General features: G+C 44.2%; 1 protein-coding gene across 7 annotated transcripts in view; it reads left to right on the top strand.

The window, feature by feature from the left end:
• RAPGEF6 (Rap guanine nucleotide exchange factor 6) overlaps positions 1 to 27,908 on the top strand; it is a 112,915-nt gene that overhangs the window by 12,433 nt on the left and 72,574 nt on the right. For 6 of the 7 annotated variants that reach the window (XM_057428171.1, XM_057428169.1, XM_057428165.1 and 3 more), the window contains exons 2-5: positions 12,836 to 12,906; positions 13,515 to 13,571; positions 14,864 to 14,947; positions 24,909 to 24,978. In XM_057428171.1, the coding sequence (XP_057284154.1) occupies positions 12,836 to 12,906; positions 13,515 to 13,571; positions 14,864 to 14,947; positions 24,909 to 24,978 (282 nt within the window). Of the gene's footprint in view, positions 1 to 12,835; positions 12,907 to 13,514; positions 13,572 to 14,863; positions 14,948 to 24,908; positions 24,979 to 27,908 lie in introns of those variants that run through there. The other variant, XM_057428168.1, reaches the window with a different exon arrangement.

Here is a 27,908-nt window from a genome sequence, read left to right as displayed (position 1 = left end):
GTTTCCCATTCGAAGTAGGAAGGAAACTGTCAGTGCTGTGTTAGACTATTGAACTCCCATCAAATACATCTGTTGGTTCCATTTGTGTTGGGTTGTAAGGCTTTCTCCAGCACAGTCTTCCATGGATGCTGGTTTACATGATTTACAAGGTGCTTGGTGGAGTCTTCAGCACATGCTGGTTCTTCCTAACCGATGGGCAGTCTTAGTACAGAAATGAAGGAGCATAATCCAGCTGGTGTGATCATTAGGAAGGATCTCTTTGCTTGCGTGTCTGTGCTAGCCTACCATGGCAGCAGCATGACTCCTGTGCTGTTGGGTTGCTCTTTTGAGTGGAGTTCATGGCTCAAGAGAGGAGCTTCGTGTTGTTTTTGTTTCCCCCTGTGCACACAGTGGCTAAAAGAAGGGGATTATGGTGTATAGCAGAGCTGTAGTTACAGATGTTGCATAACCAGTCGGAGTTGATCACAGCCATAAAGCTGAGAGCTTCCATTGCGCTTAATTTAGGTCTTTCAAATCCAGCAAATAAGGCTACATAGAGCTTAGAGGTAATGGAGTTCAGTGTTCAGTATCATGAACAGTAACATTGCTTTGAGTTTTCAAAACCTCGTGTCAGACTTTTGTTTCCTTAGTGTATTTTTACCTGAAATAATTACATAGCTCTTGCAGTTGTGAATGCTCATGTAATAGAGCAAGAAGCTTTTGTTGATGGGTCTTCCACTCCTCCTGGCACTCATGCAGAGTGCACCTCCCAAGTCCTGCAGTGGAGCAGCTGTGTGAATGAGCAGTTTGTATGCTCTGAGTGTGCTGCTTTTCAAGCAAACACATTGCCAAGCTGTATTAATGTTCAGTATTATTGTGTAAAATGACTGAGCTGCAATACCGGATCCTTCTGTTTCTCCCGGGGCTGGGATCTAGAATGTATGTGCTCCATATCTGCAGTCACAAGCACAGCTGTCCAGAGATCGTGGTGGTGTAATCTTCCTTTGAAGCATTCTGCTGTTGGGTCCAGACTTTGCCTTTCATCACCCAGTACAAAACTTCTTCTTTTATGTGAGCTGATGAGTCAAAAGTCTGAGTCTTAAATTAATGCATTGCATTGCAAACCTGACTTTGATACTGAGATTAAGATTAGTATTAGGGTTTTTTTCCCCTTGTCTTCAGTGATTAATGGTAGTCTCGCTCTCTGAAAGCACAAGTCTTTTTAGATGAAACGCTGTTTTTGTTCAAAAGCAGGTTTGTTATACCTCCGTAGAGGTGTGGTTGGCTGACACTGGAAGGGTGAGGTGCTGGAGTAATCTCTGGCACGTTGCTTTACAAATTAGTGTTGATCATGGTTTCATAGGAATGAGAAAGTTGAGATTGGCTTGTGTTGGGTTTGTATTCAAAGGTAATTACAGTCTCTGAAGTTCTTGGCCTCTCTAAGGTTGGAATTGCTGGTTGGAGTACAAGAGGTTTCCGTATCACCTATACTACAACCCAACTGAAGCAGCCCATGTCTCACCTGTAATCAATCAGTATTGTTTCGATTCAGCCCAGAGGTGGCAAGCGCAGTTGCTCTGCGTCTTGTCTGTAATCCTATGGATGTTAGTCGTGAAGGTTGGATGCTTTGGGAAGCTGTGTGCCTGATGGGTAGCCTGTGGGATTTGGAGCTAGAAATCCCTGAGTAACATTATCATCTCGTGGTTGATTCAGCTCCTGCCAGCACACTCATCTGTTGTTTCTCCTAATGCTGAGGCTGCTAATTTTCTTTAATTAGAATGACTTCCTTTGTATCATTATGCATCAGTGATCAATTGTAATTACTCAGGAAGCGCAGAGGTATATGTACCTCTGATACTTCTGTTGCTTTGAATTCAAACTTGAAACCTGTTAACCTCAATATATGAATATACATAGAATATAGCTCCTCAGGTTGGATCCCTAAGCTTCCTTGTGGTTTAGGGCACAGGTATGGTTGAGAAATACGGGAACAGATCTTAAAGCAGTGGCAGAATGCAAGTTTTTAGAGTTTTGCTGTGGTGGTTTGCAGTCAAATGTAGCAGCAGGGTCAGTGAGGCTTCACTACAAGTGAAGATGCTAAGAGCTTCTGATTGCACCTCTCTGCCTGGTGCAGGGTAAATGTATGTTTGCCAGTATGCAGATGCACATTACACGGGCACATTGGCATTCCTCTGCATGAGAGGATACTGTAGTCACTGTGGCAGTAGTAGAATGTAATTGTGGCAATCCACACTGAGATAACTTACATCCGTAAGGGCTACGGCCTACTGTACGTTACAGTAACTCTCCTGGGTTGCTCTGTCTGGTAGTGCTTGGGTACCCTAATGCCAGGATGCAGGAGGAATTAGCAGTAAAATATATTCTCATGTGTTTTCTCGTGTGCTGGTGCATTGCCATCAGTGTTGAATGAAAACACAGAGTGTTTTGGTTGAAAGCAGTGTGGTGACTGTAATATCTTACTGATACACCAAAACATTTTGATACGATCTGTAGGGCTCTATTCCTCTCCATTACCTAGGCACTGAGTTGCTGACCTGAGTTACAGTATTGATGAGAAATCTTGTTTTGTCTTCACTATTTATTAAGCAGGAGTTAATTTTCCTGACAGACATGATCTTTGCTTGCTTGAATTCTCAAAGAAATAGGAAGTTATTTACTGCAAAAGGGTAAGTGTGCCATTATCAAAATAGCAGTAACCTTACCCATTTGTATAAAAATCTGACAGTTAATGTGGTGGAAACGAATGTGGTAAAGTGTTCCTGTTCTGTCTGTTAGTCTTTGCCTGCTTGAGATACCTGTTGAACAGGAGCTGTAGTTACAGGACCTTGACAGTAACGTTCACTTGCTGCCAACCTCTGTTGGGTGAAGCAGGGTGAAAATGAGTGAGGAAATCCTTCCGATGGAGTGTGTGTGAAAGATGAAACAGCAGCTGCTCTAGTGGCTTTCTGAATAGCAGTAATGGTTTTCTGAATAGCACATCTTTGTGCCTTTTTAGGTGTGTATTACTATTACCTATCTGTCTATTCATCTGCCTGTTGCATCATTGTATGTAATTCATCCTTCATTCCCATGTCTGTGGGACCAGTTTGCGTTGGGTAGGCAGCATTGCCTCTGCATCTGTGCGTTCTTCAGCACCTATCCTGGAGCTACTCTTTTAGAACAGGAGCTTGTTTAGAGTTAACAGGAGTGTGTTTCCTTAAAAAGAGTCTTTTGAAGCTCTATCGGTAGCTCTTGGAGCTGTAGTCCAAGAGAGAGGAAAGAACAAAACCTAGAGCACTCTTACAGGGATTTATAGGTGATAGATTCCGTAACTCAACATAAGTTGCATAGAGCCACACTCCCAAGTTGTTGTTACTGATAAGCATAGAATTGACCTTTGGCTTTTTGGATTTAATCCTCTACCTTCTCTTTTTTCATCCCCACGTCTATGTACCAAATTTATTTAATAAGAATCTACTTCTTTCTTAGCATTTCAGTGTCCTGACCTTTCTGACCACGATTCCTTTCTTAAAAGGGAATTTCAGGTGTTGGTGCTTTCTTTCCCACTCCTCTTAAAAGAGCAGGAGTTTCTTTGTCTATCAGGGAAGCTGGTGTGTTTGGAGCTCTGACAAAAAAGATGTAACTGAGCTTGGATGGATGCTTGTCCTGTGGGAGGGACATTGTTAACCGTGACAAGTACTGAGCTGCTTGGCTGACAAAGCATTGATTGACCTGGAAGCCTGAAGTTGCCTGGCTTGCTTGTTGATTTTGGGTGGCTTTTCAAGATCCTGCCTGATGAGGCTGCTCTTGTGGTCCTTGATCTACTGAAAAATGGTTGTTATAAAAGCCTGCTCTTTGATAGGTGTGAGCGTTGGGGGTTTTGTCTCTGCTCAGCTTCCCATCCTGTTGAACTCCAGTGTTGTCAAGGCAGCTTGCTTTTGCTTTTCTATTCCCAACATCCAAGTTGGAAAGATGTATTCAAACTAAGTCATGAGTGTCTGGGAACCTCTGCTTGAAGATACATTTTGTAGCTGTACTTTTGTTCTGAACAGTGATAAGGGCTGAACTATGCCTCAGATATTCAAAACTCTTCATAAGCTGCTTCCTTTGAAGCAATGACATTTGGCGTTCCTGTCTCTCCAGTTCAGGGCCCTCGGTATTTCACTCTGCAACATCAGCTTTTCCAAAGGAAGTTTTTCCCTGGCGAAGTCGGGGTTCCAGAACTGCTGACTCGGAGTGATGAAACAGCAGTAAAAATAAGATGAAATTTCCCCTCCCTCATTCCTTTCAATGTTTTTCTTCCTACCAAAGTCTCGTATCAACATCGTCCAGCGTTCTTAGGTGGAAGGTGTTTATCTGTATTGGGTGTGGGGACCTATTGGTGAGTGAAAGGACCTTTTTGTTTTATTTTCATGGAGAAATACTTTGCTTTTTTTTGTAGTTTCAGAAGTTTTCTCCCAAGTGGAGGCACTTTCAGTCTTGAAATAAACTGTAATAGTGGTTCTAGGGCCTCTGTGCTTAAGTAAGATCTGTTCCTTCACACCTTATTGAAGATGGTTGTGTTCCTGAGAGTGGACTGTAGTTCTTCAGCCTGTGCCTGTAGCCCCGTGTGCATGTTACAAGGGAATAATGGATAAAGAAGCTGTATGAGCCCCATTGAGAGACTTGCTGCTTGTGCAGGGGAGGAACATAAAAGGATGATAAAAATCCAAGTGTGCAAATGTTACTTTTGAGAATCAGCAAAAATGAAAGCTAGATTTTAGTTTCCTGTTCTGGGCTATACTGTTATTAACTGATGCTGTCAGTTGTAATTGCTTCCTGGATTTAGAAGGGAGTGAAATGAAGTCCCTTTTAATCTCTTTTCTCCTGTATGAAATACTCTCATAACTCAACTGACATTTCCTCATTTGGGAAAAAAAATGTATCTGTCATCTACATGGGTGAATGTAAAGTTTCGAGGTTAGGCAGGATTCCTGTATCATGGTCACAGTATGGTCCAAGGCTGTTTGATGGACCTGTGCACCAGGAGGTGTGGGCATATATAAGACTATACATCTAAGAAAGCAAGTTCCTGGTCGTTTGAAGCTGTTCAGTGGATGAGGTGCAGTGATGCTCAGTTACAAACTGGCAATAAAGGGACTCTGATTTTTAGCAAGGTCCTAAGAAAACCCAGCATTGCTCAGGATGCCTGCGGTGAGCAGACTGGCAGCTGGGGCCAGAAATCCATCACCTCTTACTGTAGATGGGAAACTTCTTTCTGGGATATATGTTACTCTTTCTAAGTAATAGAATGTAGGTCTGCAGTAGCTGAACCAGTTTATTTTATACAGATGTGACTGGGTGCCATCTCAGGGGGTGATTTAAGATGATGCAGGAGCTTGCTGCTAGTGAGGTCTATGAGAAGTACTTCAGTTAGGCTTTTAGAATTGGTGGTATTTCTTACAAGGCAAGATGAGCTTCACTCCTTAGGGGAGCTCCTTCAGCTGTGTCATTCTCTGCAGGATACTTCATTGAAGTCTTTTGGGAACATTGTCATTCATCAGCCGGGTTAATCCATCCTTTCTCCTCAGTAGTGCCTCAGTGCTTGTACTTAAATTGTTTTCTTTTTGACTTTTTTAAACGGCCTCCAGGTAAATAAGAGGAATCCTTAAAGGGAATTGTTACTCCAAGTGAGGAATCCTGGTCTGATGTTGGTCAGGTTAAACAGGGCTTGGAGCAAGCTGCTCTAGTGAAAGGTGTCCCTGCCCGTGGCAGGGGTTGCAACTGGATGAGCTTTAAGGTCACCTCCAACCCAAACCAGGCTGGGGTTCTGTGATGTTCTTTTGCACCACTTGCACTTGAATGAAAGTCAAATGTTTATGCCATTGAACTGGGAAGGTCAATAAGATGGAGGAGTTGCTTTCTGGTCCATCTCATCATCTCCTTTTTATTCAAGGGACCATACACTCCTCTCCACATGTTTAAATGTAGCTGATGGCTGCTCCCACAGATTCCAGGGGTAGCTGATGGGGGTGCACCATCTGCCTTGGGTTGTGTAGGTTGGGCTTCTCCCGCCAGCATCACCGAGGTTGGTGAACTGGCTGCATGGATATGTGAATATGCACAGCGTGGATCAGAGAACTTCAGCATGTTTCTGTGTTTTCATTTCTGGTGTTACAGTATCGGGAAAGAATTTGGGAGTACTATTTTTACAATTGGCCTTAAACAGAGAATCAAGGAAACGGTGCGGATTGCAGCCTTCGATGAAGTAACAGGAAGGGAAGCAATGAAAACCATAAACTGTGCTGAGTAACATTTCCTCTCTTCTGCTACACCCCCCGAAGGGTGACAGAGTCTTTATTGAGCCCGACAGGATTCCTAATAAAAGATGCATTCAGTCTGTGTATAAAGGAGCCCGCTGAATCACGGTGAAGCAAGTCACGGCAGCAGGCGGAGGAAAGCCTCTACTTACGGCTTACCCAACCTGCTCTCCGTGCTCCAGGAATTACTTCGGTTTGCTCTACTGAAATCTGGGCTCTTCAAATAACAGTGAAGAGAAATTCCGCCACTGTCCAAGAGTGGGTTAAAATCCTTGTCCTGAATGCCAAGTGAGTGCTTGGTTCCACTGGAGCTTGTTCCCACTTGGTGCCCTCTGGGCAGAGCACTGAAGGGAAAGCAGCAGCTCTCTGTAACAGGGAGGTTGTGACAGCTTTCACCCATGCTGCTGCCTTCCCTGGAAGCTTTTGTACCTGATGGTCTTTATTGAATGTCAGTGGAAATTGGGAAGCTGTTACCATATGGTTTAGCTGTTGTTTCAAAGGCATCTTATGTATGTCTGTTTCCTTTAAAGTGTACTGTCTGTAGCACAGCTGAATCTGTACCACATCTTGAGGCGATAATAGCATTCTTGTTTGCATTGAAGCACATAGAATGTGGATCCTGGCAACTGTCTTGTCTTACCTTGGAGAAAGTACGGGTACAAAATCCCTTTGCGCTTCCGTAAGCAGCCGGTTCTTGTGTGCGGAGCGGGGAGTCCTGGGTGGCTTGGGCGTGGGGAGCCTCGAGTGAGCCAAGCATATGTTCTTGCAACAGGAGTGTAATGTTTGGGGTGGAATGGAGAGACAGGTTTTGCGTGGCTCTCTGGGGCAGGTTTGCATGTGAGAGCAATCTGCCTGGAACTTGCCGACACAGCCGCTTCGTCTGCGTGGCTTTGAAGTGCTGGTGCTGCCGTGCAAGTGTCTGCTCTTTGCTCATTCCCTGTGCAAAACTCCGGGCTGAGGGAATAATACCTGTTCCTTGAGACCCTTTGCTTAAGTTCCATATGGGTCTAGGGCATCCGTGAGGCTCAAGTTCATTGGGGAATCGCTGGGTCCTGGCCTCTGCTGCCTCTCCTCTATGATAGGACGTGAAGCTGGGCAGTGCTAAAGGGACTCTGGAAGGATTTATGGCTTCCTCAGCTTCCCTGACACCTCCGTGCAATTGCTGAGGATGGCTCTGTGTGAACGTATGGGAATTGGCAGCTATGAGGTCATTTCAGAACCATTTATTTTCCTTAGAAATAGAACAGATTTCCTGCTTAGTGCTCTAAAATAGCCGTGTGTCATTGGGACACCTGGCTGGGGTCACAGCAAGCGAGGCATTGGGTTTTCATTTGATGTTTATTGAGAGCCAAGTTGCTCTTGATGCAATCATCTCATCCTTGCTCCGGAGCATCACACTGCTTTTGCCCACTTCTAATGCCTCAGGGGAATTTGTCTTGGACCTCATTGTGGATTTCCAGCACATGAATACGGTTCCTGGGAATTACACTTGTACTGGTAGGATTGGTTGCTGGTTGATTGGAAACCTTTGTATTGAGAACCTCCCTGCTTGAGACCGCCATCGTTCCACTGGATCCTTAAGTCTAAGCTTTGCCAAACTGCTCCTTGAATTAAAGACAAAAGATTGGGAGAAAGAGGGGTGAAGCACAAGTACTCAGATTTTGCTCAGATGACAGAGGCAGGGGTAAACTCCTTAATGATGATGGGCATTGAATTGTTAAAAGCTATCTCAAACTTCAAAGGTGGCTGCGTAAGTCACTTTAGCTATAGGACACCAATACTCTGTGCTTCAGCAAGTGTCTTGGGTTAATAGAAGGGTACAGAGGCTGTTGTGTTGCTCGGTGTGCTGCTTTTATTTTCCCTTATTCTATAGTTGTGGCATCTTGTGGTAATTGCATGAGTTGACATCTGGCAGGGAAAAGGAGAAGTGGTCCAGTTATTCAAGTGGCTCCCTTCGTAGTATATTGGGGTGAGGACATTACTACAGAAGAAAGCTGATTCATAGAATAAATTGCTACTAAAATCTCCATGGTTTTGCACCACCTTTGGTTTAGCAGCTGGGTAAGAGAGGATGTGTGTGCTGGGATGATAAAAGCTGCTGCTGAATGAAGCTGGGGCTGCTGGTGTGTCGGTGCTGAGCCAGGCTTGCCTTGTGGCCGGATCTGGTGATAACGGTGCCAGTGCAGAGCAATCCCTTGATTTCTGCTCTTCTGCTTAAACCCATGTTATTTTATACTGTGTGTATTCACCTTCACGGGGAGAATATGGAGAAATGGATATACTCCACTTTTTAAACAGAGAGGCTGAGAACACCTCTGCTCATGAGCTCAGTGCTCTCCTTCCCTGCAGGATTAACAGCTCCTGCCTGCTTCCTCGCACTCTTTGCTCGGTTCCCCTCATTCCCTGGGCTCACTGGAGCTGCACTTTTGGCTAGTTGGATAGGAAATGTGAGTTAATTTCTTCTTAAATAACCTCAGCAAGGTAGTTTTCTGTCAAAGATTGAAGACTATGTGTGGGCAAAGCGTTTGAAGGTCGATACTGTGCTTTGGTTTCAGCTATTATTTCAGCTGCTGAAAAGCTCTGAAAATACAGATTACAAGATAAAATAATGTTGATCTTGGTCCCTGGTTTAGAGCATGTGGAGAAATTGTTTTACATTAATAATTATGTGTTTTGTTGGGTTTTGGCAGAACTATGTAAAGAGATTACAGAGAATGGTATCAGAGAGTCACAGCCTGGTTTGTGTTGGAAGGGAGCTCAAAGCTCCTCCAGCCCCAACCCCTGCCACAGGCAGGGACCCCTTCCACTGGAGCAGCTTGCTCCAAGCCCCTGTGTCCAACCTGGCCTTGAACACTGCCAGGGATGGGGCAGCCACAGCTTCTCTGGGCACCCTGTGCCAGCGCCTCAGCACCCTCACAGGGAAGAGCTTCTGCCTAAGAGCTCATCTCAGTCTCCCCTCTGGCAGGTTAAAGCCATTCCCCTTGGCCTGTCCCGACAGGCTCTTGTCCAAAGCTCCTCCCCAGACTTCTTGCATGGAAGGGGTGACTTTCCAGTGAATACTTTGTGTTCTGCGGTTGTGACGCTGACTGTTGCCCTTTGGCATCGCTCTTTTATAGCCCTTTTTATTCCTAGTGGGTACACGTGCAAATTATCTCTACCCTTTGTACCCTGCTTGTGTTTGCTCTTTATAACCCGTGCAGCCACATAACTCCATTTCTAAAAATAACAGCTTCCAGTCCCATTTTCAGGGTTATAAACCTGGAATTTGAGCAATGAACACTTGAAGCTCCAGCAGAGGAGTTTTTGGGTGCGTGGTGCAGCTGGGCTGGCAGCATCTCTCCATGAGGTGGCCACAACATGTGCCTGGCCCTGGCCACTCACTGCCTCCAGCCCCAGTGGGGTTAAATTGTGTTCCTTGGCTGTAGAACTATAAGGTGAGACTCTCAGCGTAGCCTCTCAAACGTAATATCAGTGCAGTTGTGAGCACTTAAATGAGATGGGAGTAAGGGAGGAAGATTTGCAGAGTACGACTGATAGGAATTTTCACATGGGCTAGATGAGCTGCACAGTAACCTCTGTGGATCGTAGAACACCAGCTTGGAAGGGACCTCAAGGAAAGCCTGTTTAGGCTTTGAAGGGGCATGGGAGGGAGAGGAGGAACTTCACTATCTGGCTCTGAAGGATCTATTTAGACACATAAAAAGGCGTTATTTCTGTGGGACATGTAAAGCACATGTGTACATGTGTAAAGCACATGGGACCAGTGCCTTTGGTGCACCACAGGATGGGGGCAGCCCATAGCCCTTCCTGGGAGATGTGACTGTGGGATTACTCTTGTGCTTAGTGGCACCCAACAAAATTACCTGCTCTGCTTTAAATAGGATAGGTGATTGCTTGAAAAGTCAGTTATTTTTGGGGGGAGTGATACAGATCCTGATTTAAAAACACCCATAGTAACTAATGTATGAGTAGCTGATATATTTAGCTGGTTGAAACATCACCTGCCTGGGTAGTTCACAGTATGATGGGTCTTATTTATCATTAAACTGGTCAATGTAAGCTAAATGCCTTCTGCTGCACTGAGGGGGTAGGAAGTTTTGCCTTCCCTGTGCTGTTCCCTCTGCTGCTGCACATCTCAGCCCATATGTGAGCTGAGGGATGCTTTCCAGGCATGAATCCCTTTAAGCAAATGCTTATCTCTTTAATTTACCAACTGTTTATTCATCAGGCTCCTAAGTAAGCGTGCTGGGTCCGTACGGTAGTCCTGTTTGGTCAAGCTGGCTGCAGGTGGAGAGCAGGAGGCAGGCAGCCCAAGCTGCATTAACTTGCTATGGGGCAATAGAGAATAATCCTCAAGTAAGGACATGGTTATTTTACATGTACACAACTTCAGAACTTTGTGATTAAACATGAATCATGGAATGGTTTGCGTTGGAAGGGACCTTAAAGCTCCTCCAGTTCCAACCCCTGCCATGGGCAGGGACACCTTCCACCAGAGCAGCTTGCTCCAAGGCCCTGTGTCGAGCCTGGCCTTGAACACTGCCAGGGATGGGGCAACTACAATGGATTATGAAGATAAGCTTTTGTTCTGCTTGCAACTTTTTGTAACTTAAAGCAACAGAAGTGCTAATCTAAACCCTATTGTTAAAAACGTTATTCTGTATCTTAGTCTTAATTATGTGGAAAAAATAGTGGAAAATGCTGGAAAGCGTGTAGAGATGCAGTGAGTTGTGAAGACTGATAAATTCAGCTTTAACTGTAACACTGAAGAGTGATTCCCCATGCTGCCTGGTAGCCCAGCTTCAGGAGGAGTTGAGAGCATCCACTGCATGTCCTTCCTTTACAGCCAGTCCAAGTGCTCTTCTGTCCTGAGAGAGGCAGATGTCCAGGTGGAGGAGGAAGAATGTGGCACACGGGGTTTATTTCAGTTGCTCCATGAATCCTTTAACTACTAAGATACTATTACCAGACACTGTACAGTCGAAGGATATTTTTGCTGCATTCCCGTGACGAGTGGTGAAGTTGAAGCAGTTCCCTGCTTGGAATAGGGGAGAGCTCAAAACCTGATCTGTCTGGTACCTCAAATGACCTTTGGTGGCCAGATAGACACCTCTTGCGGGCTGTGTGTGACTTTGGTGTTTGGAGCCTGCTTCATAGGCAGCGCTCTTGGACGTTTGGCTCCCAACATCAGGTTTGTGTCAGTTGGCGGTCGGAGGATTAAAATGAGGTTGGTGTGTGTGAAACGGGTGCTGTGAGTCTGTGTGTTCAGCATGCAGGCCTCCTGTTGAATTTTCATGGGTTTGGGTAATGACATTTAAAAAAAAAAGAAGAAATCTGGAGGTTTATTGGTTTTACATGGCCTGCAGTTACGTCTGACCTTTCATTTGGTTTAACAGTCTGTAGCCACTGTATTTCTAAACATTGACTATTAAGCCAAAGAACTTTTCTAAAGTAAACCCATTGTAAATCCCGAGGCCGGCATTCATATTGATTTATCCTTTGTAAACACGGTGTAAATGCAGCACTTGAAAACTCAGAGCATATTTTCCAGGGCCGAGCTGCAGAGACTGCTGTGGGGCGTATAAAGGTTTTGTTGTGCCTGTGTTTAGTGCTACCAGCCCACCTGTTCAGGACAGTAAATGAAATGATGAATAGCCCTAGTGAGCTGTTCCCAGCATGTGGTCTGCACCATCAGCACAGATATTTTTGTGCCTGAAGAGGATTCTGTGGCGTGAGAAGTTTAAACAGCTGTATCTCCTCCTTACAGCATCCACGTGGAGTCCAGCTCCTAAAGGGAGACAGTCTTCATGTTCTAACATTGCTGCTTCAGAAACGCTCTTTGCTTCTGTGGTTGCTAATGATGGCACTGATGCGATGCTGAGGCTTGGTAGTAGGAGGTGGGAGACAAATCTAAACCTTCGTTGTCTTCATCTTTACTGAGGGGTATATTGGAGCAACTTGTACTGTTACCCTCTGGTTAGGTTAGAGAGGCAGTAGGATGGAGTAGAGTTTCTAGCAGGGCTGCTGCCTAGGTCTGAGCTGAACATGAAATAGCTTTTTCTCTCTAAATATAACCCTGTTACTATTACTAACCCTGTTACTAAACTAAGAGCAGTTTAGCCACTATATATGGTGCAGAGAGCCGTGTGGTTTAGGTTTTCACTAGGGTTCTTTGCTCCTAGCAAGCTAATTTTGCAAACTTTCCTCTTTAAAGAGGTATTACAAGTCTCAGCAATTTTTGACCTTGGGTGGCTGGGACTGTCCTGTTTAGCCTATTCCACATCTTGCTGCTGCGTCTGTTCATGTAAATCATCTTTTCAGAGATACTTGCAATAAATCTTTTTCAGGTGTTTATTCATCAATTGGATTTCACTCTTTTGCTTTCACAGGTTAAGCGTGGACAGGGTTCTGCAAGTCTGCTCATTTGGGCTTTGTCTCTAGAATGCTCTCCTAAGTCTGTGTAACTTACTGCAGAACCTGAGAAGGTGATGTAGAAGAGATAGGATGCTGTGAACGAAGTTGCTCATGTCTTGTCTTCTTTTTCTCTTTCTTTTTAGGACTTGAGTACAATCTATTCTTTCCTTCATGGACTGGACATACTCTCACATTTCAGGGAACACCAGCTCAGGTAAGTGCTCTGGAGGGAGTTAGTGTTGCTCAGCACAGCTGGTATCCATGGCTGTGGTTTTGCGGAGATGAGCAAAGCTTTTGTCTGCTGGCACTTGGAGCATTGGCCAAGTCGTTGCTGAGTTAAGTGACTGCAGTAACCTGGTGTGGAATCTAAACTAATTAGCTTTGCTAAGGACAAAGGCAGAGATTGCTCCCATCTGCCTACAAAGGCCTGTGTAGACAGTGCCCTGTGTTAAGTCCACATCACAAAAGCTTTTTAATGCCTCAGACATTCAGATAATCTTGGAATACATAACATGAGAAGGCCAACAAAGCACAAAAAGTGCGTTGGAAGTATTTTAGTTCCTTCAGTTCTGTTGCTATGGGTAATTCCAGTGTGTGGGAGTGATTTAAGCACTTAGGGAACATGCTGTATATCCTCTATCTGGATAATGAGGAACACCGTAATAATTTGAATTTTATGGTTAAGCACGGCCTTTGTTTCGAACATAAAAATGGTTGAATTTAAGGTCTTAAGCCTTAAAGGGATTCTGCTGAAATGTGGTGATTAATGGCTTATGGTCTTTGGGGATTAAAATTGAAATTAAACTTCTCCTTCTCTCTCAGAATAATGTCATCAAGTGCCCGCTATGAGAGGTACAAGGGCAACCAAGTTCTCTTTTGGTAAGTACCCACCACTTGTTGGAGTTCTTCAGTAAAAGTGTAGACGGAATCACTGCTTTGCACACTGTAATAAGTCACTTTTTTACTTGTTTTCTCCTTGTAAATAGAAGGCTTTACAACATTTAACCTTGGCCGGGCTGGTTAAAAGCTCTGGCAGGAGGTGGTTGTACCAGTGGTATGATGTTGGCATCTTAGAGGTGCCCATGCATTGCCAGCACAGCTCCCATGGACGGCAGAAGTGTGTGTTTGTGCACAGGCAATGTCCATGGAAAAGCAATTAGTGTCACACGTGGGAGCCGTGGTGACAACTCAGTAGGTGGCACTCTTCCCCTGGAGCTGGCACCGATTGTGGGAGTATCTTGTACAGAGGAGGATGGAGCTCAAACACCATCTCTTCTTTCTAAATCACTAGAATTAGTATTTCAGCACAGGGTTCTCTTTAGGTTTCTGCCAAGAGGCAAATGTATTTTTCCCCCTTCATACTTTAGCATTGCTTATGGTGTATTTATCCTCTCACAGCTAATCCCAGCTTTCTATATAAGGCACATCTCCCAGTACATAAGCCGAAATGGGATGCCACCTACTAGTTCATATTGTGGGTGTCTGTGACACAAACCTGCTCCAGCACCAGGTCTATGTATATGTGTGGTTGTGTGCTGGAAAAGGAAGGGGATGTTGGGCTGTAGCTGGGAAGTAGCATTGCAGTGCTTTAGGAAGAGGCAAAATCCACAGCAATGAAACCTCTGTGCAGACCTATGGGCTGTGGGTTGAAATGTTGGCTGTCCCCCTGGCCATCCATCTGGGATCAAATGGCACAGTGGGACACAGTGCCACGTGTGCATGCCATGCAAATGCAGAGAGGGAGGAATGCAAAGGAGTCAGGTATGTGTCTCCTGTGTTACCTGTAACACTTGACAGGTCTGTGTGGTATCGTGTGTTGAACTGCTCATCTACTTCAGCACAGGCTAACAGTTTTCCTGTATTTATAGCTTTATGTACCCTTAAACTGGAATGAAATGTTTTTACTGAAGGTGAATAATTTCATTTTCATGAAAGAAATACTTCAGTTGAGTGAAATGCCAAGTTTTAAAGCATAAGGAGCATTTTGGATGTAGACCTTTTAAAGAAGTTAATTCTGGGTAGCATTCAATGAAAGTTTGTGGATTTGCAGCCCACATACCGAATTGATAGAGTGGCAGATCATTAGTTTACAGCAATAACATCTTGGATAATGCATATTTCAGAGCTGCTGTAAGAAGAAAGTAGATGCCAATGATTTCTTTTTCCTACAGCTCAGAAACCATTGCAAGATGCTGGTACATACTGCTTTCTGGGTCTGTGCTCATGAAGGATTCCATGTTTTTGCCACCTTGCAGGTATGTAAAGTTGTTGTTATTTAAGGCAGGATCTCTCCAGTGTCAGAGGAGCTGAAGGAGAAACGCACACATGTACAATTAGAGAAACTCAAATTGCTGTTAATTAGGAGCTAAGGAGTGCAAGAGGAAGCTGAAATCTTTGAACCATTTTGTTTCCCCCAGTGCCTTTGATTCTGGGACACATGTAAAGTCCTTCCCCCCTTTGCTTCACCCCTGGTGCCACACATGCATGGGTAGGGAAGGAGGTGTGCTGCTTGGACATGGGAACAGGAGAAGAAAGAGCACAGCTCACTTTCCATTTTGTTCCAGTTACATCCCTGCGTTATCCAACCTCAGTGTAGATGCTTTTCTGCCTGTTTTTAAGTACAGTGGGATAAACTAAAGTTACTTTCCCTGGTCTTGAATAGCTCATATGACACATCTTTAGTGGAGGGAGCTGCACAGTGACCAGTCACTTACAGGCTCTTTTCATATGAATCAGTGCCTTGGATAATGGTAATTAGCACAGTTTTAATTACATTGAGGCAATACTTAATGTTATGCATTATTGCCTTGTCCCCAACCAACTTCCTGATCATGAGTCAGTCTGAAAGGATGTTTAAATACACAAAAAGGACAAAGCCAGGTTTGAATAATTGTCAGTCTGGAAGAACTGGGCAGACAGAGGAGTTCTGCAAAACAGGTAACAGTTAGCAAACGGGTTCTCATTGGAAACTCCGTCCTTGTGTATGCTTTGTGACGCTTCTGCTCCCCAGTTATGGCTTTTGAATGGTGGCATTGTAATGCCAATCTCATATTTGTCCTCTGGAGCATTTGACAAACACTTTATGTTTAAAGAACTTCTGTACATGTCAGGGCTTTTTGTGTGTCGGTTTGAATCTGTTTCATTTTGTAGTCAAAGTTCAGGATTTCATTATAAACCATGGGGCTAGCAACTTGTGCTTAATAACTCTATGAGACACTGTTGTACAATGGACTGGTGGTGAGATACTTCCATTTCCATAAATAAGGCTGGAAGGCAGTGATGCTTTACTGATTGTTTCCTGGTACCTCCCCAGCAATACTTGTCCTTCTGTCATCTGCCCCATGATTACCTTGACAGATAGGAAGAGACTGTAAGTAGGCAACTGGAAACTTAATAAGGTTAGGACGTATGTTAAGCTCACCTTCCTTTGCATCCACTGTGGGTAGTTTCAGAGTCAACAGAGCATCAGGGAAACCTCCATTTTCTTCAGCAGATCTTTTGGCAGTACTGTGCAGATTCAAGCTTGAAAGAGTCGTAGCCCTGTGGGAGCATAAGGAGGTGGGCAGGCACTGCTCTGTTAACTTTCTGTATGTGTTTGAACGAGGAAGGGTGTACGCTGTGGCTCCCTGTGCTTGAGAAGGGCTTTCTGTTCGACTTGCATGGATTTGTATGCAAGCCATAACTTGGAAATTGGCTTAAAAATTGGAGGAGTAAAGCTTGCAGCCGGGTGCAATAAATCTATTCGATATCCTGACACTGATGCTCATGATGAGAAAAGCCCCATAAGATTTTTAAGGCAAGAAGCACATCAGTCAGTAATATCAGGTACAGAGATGCCATAACCTTGATTACGGGTTACTGCCTGGAGAATGGATTTGTCAATAGATTTGACATAGTAGGAGAAGAGTTTGCTTCTTAACATGAAAGCAATGACTGGCACAACCCAACAGGATTGATGGATTTTGTGGAAGGGAAATCATGTCAGCGAGTTAAGGAGGTTTTGTGTTAACCTTGCTTGTTAATCAAGTTAATTCGTGTGAACAGGGTATTTGAAGGAGATTACTCACAGCAAGATTAGCCATAGGAGATATATAAAGGGCCTGGAGGACCTTCTGAAGCCAATTATGTGGATGACAGCCTCCTACAGCTGTGAGAATTGAACCTTGAAGGGAAAAACACAAAGTCTTGAGACATTCAGGATGTAGTCACAGTAAAAACAAACATGTCTCTTTTCTGAGCCCTTCCCAAATCTCAGAAGAGAAGAAAATAGGAGTCATTGTGCTCTTCAGGCAGTGCCTTTATTGGCTAAAAACACTGACTTTAGTCGAAATGGACTCATGGTTGTCCTGTGGTATCTTTTCAATGACAGTTGTAGGTGCTTCAATGACTCAGTCATTTCCCTTTCTCTTCTTGGGTAAGAGGAGGCACAAATGCAGGGATCAAGAAAACTGTCATAGTGAAAGAGGAACCCCAGCTCTGTGTTGCAAAGAGCAGCTCGGGTTGAAATGATTTTTAGCTTGGCTCGTATTAATAGTTGTGAATAACAGCGTAATAGAACTTACATAACGGTATAATAAGAGCACAGGTTAAAGACTTGCAGTTTGCACAACTTCAGTTCCTTGCATTTTAGAGAAGTTGACATTTTGATGTCTGTGACTTCATTTTCAAATGTATTCCTACCTCACGTATATCACCTAAAGCCGGGTCAGTTTTACTTCTAAAACCTATACTGCTGTTCCCTGCAAGCTGCTCTGAGTCTGTGCCGTTCACTGGCAAAGCAAACCAGCAGCTCGGAGCTCCTGCATTCCCAGCTCCTGCCAGTAAGAGGTGTATTGGCTTTTCTCTCTCGCTGAGCCTTCCTTTCCGGATTCAACTTTGTTAAATAGTGCTTTCTTTTTAGAGCGTACCTGCCGTATCCAAGCTGTGTCCTGGTGCTTCTTTAGCTCTTCCTCTTCATTCTCATCTCCATCCCGACGTGAGTGCCGGTGGCTGTGGTGTGGAATATTGCTTTTCTTCTATAAGCCACAGAGGTCTAAATTACATACGTGTGCCACCCCACTGCTGGCATACAGCAAACACCATTTTCAACCAACTTGCAGCTGCCAGTAAGGTTGTGAATGGTGATACCTGTTGGAACAACAGTGCCTTCCCTTTCTTGCTCTTTGTGTGACAGAGGTCGTAGGACGACACTCTGTGTGCTGGCTTCACACGTGGAAGCCCTTGCAACTAATGCTGTAGATAATTCTTGTGCTTTCAAAAAGACAGCTTGAGTTTTCCATCCCTTGTGCTTATCAAGACTGGATGGGTCTTTATACCCTGGATCAGAAGCCGTGGCTGCTCAGTGCGTCTGTGGCTCTCAGAGGTGCTGTTTTCCCTGGGTATTTCTGTAAGTGGTGGCTGTAACTTGTAGCAGTGCCTGACAGCCAGGAAGTAAACAAACAGCTTGGGAATGCTCCCAATAAATGTATTTTGTAAAGCTAATTAATTGGGATAGGGCTGGTGGTACTGAAATTCTTCTGGCAGGGATGGTGCTGTGATGAAAATACGCTGAGGAAAAGGGAGCGTGGATGGGAAGAGGCAATGCACTGGTGAGGAGGGGCTGTGTGTCCTGGTCTCTCCAAGCCCTGCTCCTTGTACTGGAGGTGCAGCCCTTGAGTAAGGGCTGAGAAAGCATTGCAGACTAAAAGCATCTTTTTTTTGGCATTTCTTAGAAGAAAGCCAAAAGAGTGAAGAAAGACTGCCCTTAATCTATCACAACTAAGTGCCCAGATAATCTTGTCCATCATCCTGCTCCCCCAGTGATTTCCTTTAGTTCTTACAACAGCTGCCCTACAGAGGTTTTATAGACTGCAAAGGATGCTCATTGCACCACAGAAATAGATTTTTCTTTATTGGTTAAACTAAAAAAGTCCAAGAAGTGTGAAATTGGAAGCAAAGGCTAATGTGCGGTTTGTATATAGCTAAAATACAGTTTTACTGGGACTGTCTAATAACACGGCCTGGAATAGCTGCAGAGCTTCACAGAAGGTGCTAGGTAAGATACAGGCTTCCTCAAAGCATCATCGTGTTCAGAGTATAAAGTAATTAGTATAGACATGTTGTGCGTGCAGCCCATAAACCGAGTGCTGCGTGCATGTCATGCAGCCTCCAAAATCATTCCCAATTAAAACTTTCAGCAAGCTGAAGAGATAAACCTGCTCAGTGTTGTTGTTCCAGAGGGCTAATGTGAAAATGGGCTTGATGACTGAGCATTAATTGGAATTGGTATCATGCATTCAGCCAGGGGGTTGGAACTGAATGATCTGTAAGGTCCCTTCCACCCCAAAACCTTCTGTGGTCTTGTGGTTTCAGGTTGCCTTTAAGCCCTGTTGTGATGGAGTTAAGTAGTGTTTTCACATTTAAGTTACTCTGAAATGCTCAGGCCTTACACAGCCTGTAGCACTGCATAAACCCTGCCACCTGCACTTGCTGAAGCTCTTGCTCTGTGCTCATGTAAGTTTTTATCCCCATCTCCTTACTCTGTTTTGCAAATCAGGGCCTGTGGGGCTGCTCAGGGGGTTGCAGTGCCGTGGGAGATGCTGCTCCATGGGCTTCTGATGGTTCTGTGCTGTGTCATTGCATCCCCAGTGAGGGACCCGTGAGGTTTCCCCCAGCCCAGTGTGTCAGATGATGCTCGATCTGAGAAATTAAGACCTGCATACAGATGCACAGAAAGCCAAGTTATTCCCATGAGGATTTTGGTGTCATTTACACTCATAGAGCAGGATTCTGCACTCTCCATCCGCAGTGCATGCGGCTGTGTCTCTGCTGGTTACATGGCTATATAGGTTTCCCCCCTGCATTACTTCCCAGCCAGTGACAGGGAATTTAAGTGTAAAATTACATTTTTAGAGGATTTAGATTGGGGTTTAATAATGCTAATGGCTGCTCCAAGCCATCCATAATATACCTGTGTAGTACACGCAGCGGTATCTGGATTTTACAGCAGCTACATTGCAGTAGATATCCTGGGTGTTTGCTGGAGCAGCTGTTTGTTCAAGGGGTAAAATGCTTGTCAAATGAAAGGTAAGCCCTGACTTGTGACCAATACCCAACAACAGCACATCCAGCTTGTCTCTTCAGGCCAAGCTGTGCGCTTGCATGCGAGATGCTTTGTGCGTTGGAGAAATCCAGCCAGGCTGCGGGATGTGCAGGGTCACAGTGGCAGAAAGTACAGTTTGTCTTCATGCTCCTCAAAGCAGCCTGAGAGACAAGTATATTCCTAAGAGCAAAGTATTTGCAACAAACTGCAACCCGTTTGTTTGTTACACTGATAAACGGGGGTATCAGTGTCCCAGCCCAGTCCCAGATGTAATAATAGGACCGAGTATCACTGCGGATAGCTCTATCGCCATTTCATCACCATCGCAGATAGCTGCATGTGTCATTGATGCCAACTTTGGGATTCTGTAGCTCCTGGAAAACACAGAGCAGCTCTTCAAGTGCCTGACATCTCATCATCGAAGGCTTTGATGCGTGAAATGTCTGAAAATACTGATTCAGGATGTGGTAGAATATTGCGGATTCGAAGATGTGTGCTAATGAGTGTTCAAACAAATAAGAAGGCATTCTGTCACAGCCTCCATCTGTTTGTAGGCTGAAAGCTCTTCAGGACAGGCTGTGTGTGTACCTTGAAAACATGTACTGTATTTTCAGTACTGCAGAATGAGAAACCATCACTAGCAATGAACAGCATCACATATTGATCATGGAGAAATTCTCCAGTTAAATCTGACTGCTGTTCCATACATTTGTCAGGCTTGAAATTCCAGATGCGTTTCAGCACCAGATACTGGGGTTGCTTAACAGCTGGAGATGAAGCAATTTTAAACGTTTCTCTTCAGAAAGCTGTGTTTGTGTACATCCTATTTAAAGAACTCCTTTCTTGTGTTAAAGATACGTTATGGTGGAGGCTTTTCTAAGTAGCTGGCTTAGTTTTAATCAATTCTGATCCATCCCCCATGTCAGTAAAATCAAGCGTGTACTCAGGTGCTCATATCTTCAAATATGAAGGTTTTGGAGCTGGGGTCTGCGGTCACAGGGTTTTTTTCCCTATATTAGCAAATGATGCAGTGGAAAAGGGACAGATGAAGTGGGTGAAATGCCTGGTGCTGAGAACAGTGTTATTTGCAGACCTGGGCTTTGACGTTTCAGCAGCTCTCATCTGCTCCTGTGGCCTGAACGCCCATTAGTGGTTGGTATGTGATGCCATGCCAGTTTGACTTACATTCCTGTCTCACATGATGCAATTGCTTAAGCATTTTTAATTAGGAATAGCAGTGAATCAGGAGGAAAACCAGGTTTCTTGCAAATGAAGCATCCATAAATCAAGGATAAACAAAGCTGCCTTTGGTATGTGGAGGACGTTTTTTTCCTATGACAGTGTTGTAAGCCAGGGAGCGAGTGTCTGAAAATTAATGATGCAGATGTAATAGATGAATACTAAGTGACAGGAGCTTACAGTACAATTATAAATAAGAAAAGTGTCATGTTGTTTTATGAAACATGACTTTCCCGGGCTTCCAACAGGGGGAATAATGATGTTAAATATAAGACCTTATTAAAATACGTGATTAAATGCACAGATTGAGCAGAGCTTTAATTGTTGGGTTGTTTAAAATCTTCATGGTTGTACCTTTGGTAATATGTCCTTTGACGTCGTTTTTGCTGTGTTGTAAATAGACCTTAATTTACATTAGTTTCATGTTTCCTCATGCTTTCACTGTTGGTTTAAATTCTTAATGGGATTATTTTTCCTACTCTCTGCTTGAAAGCACCAAAGCTCAGTGAGGTTTTCCCACTTTTCTTTTGGATCTCATCATATATGACATCAGGAGGAGCAACCTGGTCTAGCAGAAGGTGTTGCTGCCCATGGCAGGGGGTTGGAACTGGATGAGCTTTAAGATCCCTTCTGATCCAAACCATTCTACGGTTCTATGAAGCTTCAGATTTTTCCAGCCATGCAGTTACCAGTGTAATCCAGTTAGGATAAAGCACTGCAATTAACAGGAGCACAGCAGTTTAAACTCTCAAGTTTTGATTGTGCTAGTGGTCTACTGGGAAATGTGTGCCATGGAGTCACAACCAACAACTGAAATTCTCACCCTGCTACAGCAGGCCAGAGCAGCACAAGTAAGCAACACAAGTAAGGGTGGTGAGGCGCTGGAATGGGTTGTCCAGGGAGGTTGTGAATGCTCCATCCCTGGTGGCGTTCAAGGCCAGGTTGGACAGAGCCTTGGGTGGCATGGTTTAGTGTGAGGTGTCCCTGCCCGTGGCAGGGGGTTGGAACTGGATGATCTTAAGGTCCTTTCCAACCCTAACTATTCTGTGATTCTAAGTTTCACACAGAAACTGGCATTTTTGCACATCTACAGTGAGCAAATCAGAGCTAATGTTTCCATTCCATCCTTCATGTGTTTTCCACCCAGCATGTGATGCAGGCATGACAGGCTTGTGTATCTGCGATACACCAGAGAGAATGGCCAAACTACTCCCACTAGTACAAGAGTTAATTTAATTCAGGAATGGCTGTTTTAATTTCAGCTCTAACTTTGGGGTGAAATGAAATTCCACGTTATGATTTCTTCACCAAAACCAAAGTGAAGATAACTGTGCTAACATATCGCTTGCAACTGCAAAGAAACCCTACCCAAGTTAAATTGATCCAATTCTCTTCCATACAATAGAAAGCTAAAGACAGGAGATTTTCTCCCCCCAAAACAAAATTCTAAAGGAATTAGGTAAAACTGGACATTTCAGGTTTTGCAGCTTTTCATAACAGAAATAATCATTATTGCTTTATTGCAAAGCAGATGACTGATTGCTGTATCCCCAGTGGTTAGGGAAAAGCTACAGTCTAATGCTGAAGGTCATTCAAGCACAGTGTTTTTCTTGTATAACAACAATTCATCAAACTACTGGAGGTTGAGGGAGGTTTGCTTTCTGTTTGCTTTGTTTTACATAAACACATCCCTGGAATTCAGCTGCTGTCAAGCTCCCCTCTGCTTATGCTGCAGCATCTGCTAATGAAGTAATGGCAGTAAACAGGAATGCCAGGAAAAGCACACCGATTGCTTGTAGCAAAGGTCAAGCTCTTGGCACTATCATTTCTGGTCCATCAAGCACTTTGCAACAACCCAACGCTCAGAAAAGGATTAGGTTCCAAAGACAAAACCCACCCTTCCAACCTAAGGAATCAACTACTCATATTTACAAGTCAATAGGTCAAGTTTAATTATTTCCTGGTGCGCATCATGGGATGTTTTATCGATTCTACCACAACAGAGCTCCCTCAAAAGAGGAGGCATCGAATGGGTTTTCCTGAGCTGTAGCCACCACCATGCTTTGAAAACACCAGTCTTTAACATTCTTCTTAATGAACATCCCCAGTGTCTTTTAGAAACATGGGGTTTAATTTCTTCATGACATAGTCCATATTTTTCTCTCGAATGCACCCAAAGCTAAGCCGAAGAAGAGCACTGTGAAAGGTACATCCTGGCCTTGAGCACTGCCAGGGATGGGGCAGCCACAGCTTCTCTGGGCACCCTGTGCCAGCGCCTCAGCACCCTCACAGGGAAGAGCTTCTGCCTAAGAGCTCATCTCAGTCTCCCCTCTGGCAGGTTAAAGCCATTCCCCTTGGCCTGTCCCTACAGGCCCTTGTCCAAAGCCCCTCTCCAGGTTTCCTGTAGCCCCTTTAAGCACTGGAGCTGCTCTAAGATCTCCCCAGAGCCTTCTTCACTTGCACAACTTCACAGTTCAGTTGCTTAAGTTCCTTTCCTGAAAACACACGTATCCTACGGGAGCTGTTTTATGTTCCCCTATCACACAGTTTTAAATCATGAGTCCTCTCAATGTTCCCTACAAAGTGGTCGTGTTTCAGTGGGTATTTGCTGTCGAGAGGACCATACCAGTGGGTATTTGCTGTCTGTAATCCAGAGGGTTTGTGTGGCTGAAGTTTCTGATGTACTTTCCAAACATAACCTTAGTGAAAACAGATGGAACTGACCCACTTCTTGAGGATTTGGCTCCGCACTTGTCTCCACCTCCTTCTAATTCACACATTAATCTCTGCTTTGACTTAACTGATTATACAGTTACTGCACCTGCTTATACGTGTTAAAACAGGATTGCTGTTGACGGTCTGAATTTGTAACACGGCAGCTACAACTACTGAACTGCTAATCCAGCCGCGATGCTGTTAATCAAGGAGGTTTTCTTTCTTTGGCATCTGTATGGGATCACTTTTGCTCAGTGGATGGGGTGGGTCGAGCACACCTAACTCCAGCTAACAGCTCTGGAGTGAAGACAAATGTACTTCCTATGATAAGCCAGGCATTTTCAATTCCAGGTGCTGCTGTAGTCACAAATGAAGTGATTTAAGAGGTTATTTGTCTGTAATGCTCCCGATACCCCCCCAGCAGTGTCTTTTTTACTGATGGTTCCAGTACCAATAGATCTGTTTGGGTAATACCATGTCCAGAGTGGATTTCCCTAAAGTCACCTCTGGTCTTGTGTGTTCTGATCAGCTGAAGCACATCAGATTGCTTTTAGCCTCTTTCCTTGGTCACTGTATTAACGCTGCCCATCACATTTTGTTGCATTTGTGCGGTTTTCATGTTCCTTAAACAGAACCCATCACGGCGATAGGCTCCTTGTGGTGGCACAAGCAGCAGTGTAAAGGCAGAAGTCACAAGTTAAAGCTTGGTTTTAGAGGAGAGGTTCTCTGTCCTCCTGTATGGGAGGATGGGGAGTTAAGGGAATGCTTATTAAGAGTGCTGCGTGCAAAGAAGTGCTTTGGAGTTCTCAGAATTTATGTATATTTGTTTTACCAAAGCTGTGTAATGCTGAATTAAAATTTACGAACGTTTTCTTGTCGACACTGGAACGCATTGCGAGTGCTTTTGAGTATCTGCAAGTAATAATGACTGTACAAAAGACCATTCTTTATATTCAGGCATTACGTAGCAGGCAAGATGAGAGGTGCTGAGTAAATGAAAAAGAGCATGATAATGGTACTGTCTGGTCACAATATTTCACCCAGTAGTTTTTCATCAGTTTCTCTTTGTTTTGAAGGCTATTGCAACATGCATCAGTGCCAATTGCTTTTATTACTGTAAAGGTAAAACAGGCTTTTTGGGCTCATTCTTTTTCCTTTGCTTCTTTTCCACCCCACTCTAGTTTTGGCAAGCAGTCTGGAGGAAAGCGAGGATGCGAATGTATCATATTGGAGCCTTCAGAAATGATTGTGGTAAGACAGATATGGTTGTTTTTTTCCAAATGTATTTAAATCTATTGCTGGTTTCAGCAAATTCTTTCTGGCTTATAGCAGAAAGCTTATTGTAAAGTGTTCTGTGAAATTGCAGCAGAATTGCCTTGATTTCAATTATACCTATGGCTGCCATCGTAACAGCAATAGCTATGTAAATTTAATCGAGATGGGTAAATGATGATGATGATTAGGTCATTCTTTCTGAAATTATGCTTACTTGAGTTTCAAAAGCCTGTCAGTTATGGCTGAATTGAGCATTCCAGAGTCAGGCAACGATAGACTACTATCTGGAATATTTTATTTGTACCCACAGCCCCTAACATTGCTATTTACTGACTGTGCTGGGTCCGGTAGGGACAGAAAGGCCCTCATATTCCTAGTCCTTGCAGTTCCACAGAGCATGAAAGCTTTAAGGTAAGAGGAGAGAGACCAGAAGAGTGCTTAGCCAAGCTTGAAGGATAAGGTTTTCAGCTTAGTTGACATCGACCTTTTCCATGTCCAGGTTTCCTTGTGCTTCTTCACAACACTTGCTAATACTGCCAAGTTCATATGTGCTTACAGCTTGTAACTCAGCCCTTCCCAGGTTGGTGTACATGTGCTGTCAGCAGCTGGAATAATAGCACACACCAACCTTGTACCGTTTGCTGGGCAACACAGGAAGGTCTCCTTCAACCTTGATCTTCTGAGATGTTGCTGATGAAGCTGGAACAAAAACTGTTGTTGTGAGAAGCCGCTTGTCTGTTGAGCAGGCTTAGATCTCCAAACTGCTGTTGATTCAGCTTCCATATATTTAGGTACAATAACACTAAAGCTGTTGCCTGATGACATCTCTTCTGCATTGAGTAGGTGAATATTTAGCTTCTGTGAGAGCTAACTTTCTGATAGCACACTAATAGCTGCGGATGGCAGGGAATAGCTGGGTATGTTGCTCTCCTTTGTGCTGTTTTCACTATGCAGCATCAGCCCGAGTCTGCTCATGGCTTAGCATCGTAACGTGCTGTTTGCTGTAGCAGATGCTTTAAGCTCTGCCAGGTCATGAAGTAAGCACAGGTAAGAGTGCAAAAAGCCTGCCTCAGTCCTCTGGAGTGAAATAGTTCATTTGTGTATTCCCAAATTATCCAGCCTTTTCTCAAAGCTGGAGTTTTAGGGGAGGGATTTATGCCTTGAGGGATGCCACAGGACTGCCTGTGTGATGATGTGTGCAGCCGCATCACTGAATGCCCTGGAGACTCTGGTTTGCCACTGCTGCCTCCCATTTTTGCCCCCCCCCCCCCCCCCCCCCCCCGCCATGCCATGGCAGGGGGTTGGAACTGGATGATGTTTAAGGTCTCCCAATCCAAACCAGTCTGTGTTTCCTCCAAAACCCAACCAGGAGGTGATGCTCCTGCTGCACGTAGTGGCTACGGTCGGATGCGTGCATGGGAAGCCTGTGGCTTTCCCCACTGTGCTGGCCCATGACTCACTTGTGTTTGCAAGTTACGTATTGTAATGGGCAAAAGTATGTGATAATACAGAATTCTTAGGAAATACCTACATCCTTCTTTGGTCTTATCGCCATTGTCATAATACAGGAAGGTGCAAATAAAAGAGCAGCTTCTGTGCAGTGTTTGTGCCAGAGAGAAGCTGCCCTTTGAAGATATTTCATTAAGAAACTGATGAGTGTTTTCAGAGGAACACCCTGGAGAAGCCAGTATTGGCCATGGCATCAGTGTCAGGTGCTGCTGGGTGTTCGTGGAGACAAACTCACTGTCCTCTCCATTTTAAACATCTGGAGTTTTCTATAACTGCAGTTAAATGCCAGTGCAGATGTAGGCCCTTGAAGGTATCTTAAATCCTTTTGTGGAACTTATTTTCTCTAGGAAAATGAGGGAATTAAAAGTGAAAGATGTTTCTTCATTACTTCGATGTTCATGTTTTACAGGTAATTGTAGCTAAAGGTACTATTAATTGACAGTTTTCTAGGTAGGACTTCAAATGGAGTGAGGAAAAAAGGCATCAATGTGGTGGCAGGCACCTTGCTAATGATCTGCACCAACACAAGGTGTACCCGAATTTCATTTCCCAGAGTAATTCTTACTAATTGATCTTAGTCCTTTTATTTTCTCTTTTTAATTTGCAACATACTAATGAGGTTACTTCATAATGAATATTTATCTTCAAGCAAAAGAATTAGCTACTTTAATGTAGTTGAAGATCCACAGTTTTCTGCTTCTTTTCCTTCCCCTCCTTTTCGTTTTCGAATGTAAATCAGTTTTGTAGCAGGAATCCTCTGGGAACTGACCCATTTTAAAGGCCATAAAATGTGGTCAACTTAAGTTAATGAGGATAACAGATAGTGTGTGAATGGGCATTGTAGCTCATATTTTTGGAGGCTGAGCAATCTATTGAATTAATAATAGGTCCATTTATCACTTAAGAAGATGGCCCAGAATTGCAGCCTATCTCGGTGTACTGAAGTGTCCTCTCTGTTGTTCCTTGGTGCTTCCATTTTCTTCTTCAGATCTCAAAGTAAGATTTCAGAGGAGCAGCAAGATATTTGGAGGTGGAAAATATTCCATTGCTGGCAGGGACTGCAGAGTGAAATTGAGGGCAGGCCTGGGATCCTCCGGGGTTCTTACCTGGCAGCAAGTGCTGTGCATGAAGCTGGCTGTATGGAAGCATTCTGCTGATCCCAGTGTTAATAAAACACCCTTGATAAGAAACCAAATAGTTACGACACTAATTAGGACTTCTTATTGTGTATAGAGGGGAGACTGAGATGAGCTCTTAGGCAGAAGCTCTTCCCTGTGAGGGTGCTGAGGCGCTGGCACAGGGTGCCCAGAGAAGCTGTGGCTGCCCCATCCCTGGCAGTGCTCAAGGCCAGGTTGGACACAGGGGCTTGGAGCAAGCTGCTCTAGTGGAAGGTGTCC

Source organism: Pezoporus wallicus, unplaced genomic scaffold (assembly GCF_028554395.1).
Source record: "Pezoporus wallicus isolate ANWC-B61680 ecotype Strahan unplaced genomic scaffold, APGP_CSIRO_Pwel_v1 contig_12044, whole genome shotgun sequence".
NCBI classification, from domain to species: Eukaryota; Metazoa; Chordata; class Aves; order Psittaciformes; family Psittacidae; genus Pezoporus; species Pezoporus wallicus.
The sequence above is the reverse complement of the archived record's forward strand: the minus strand, read 5'-3'. Positions and strand labels throughout refer to the sequence as shown.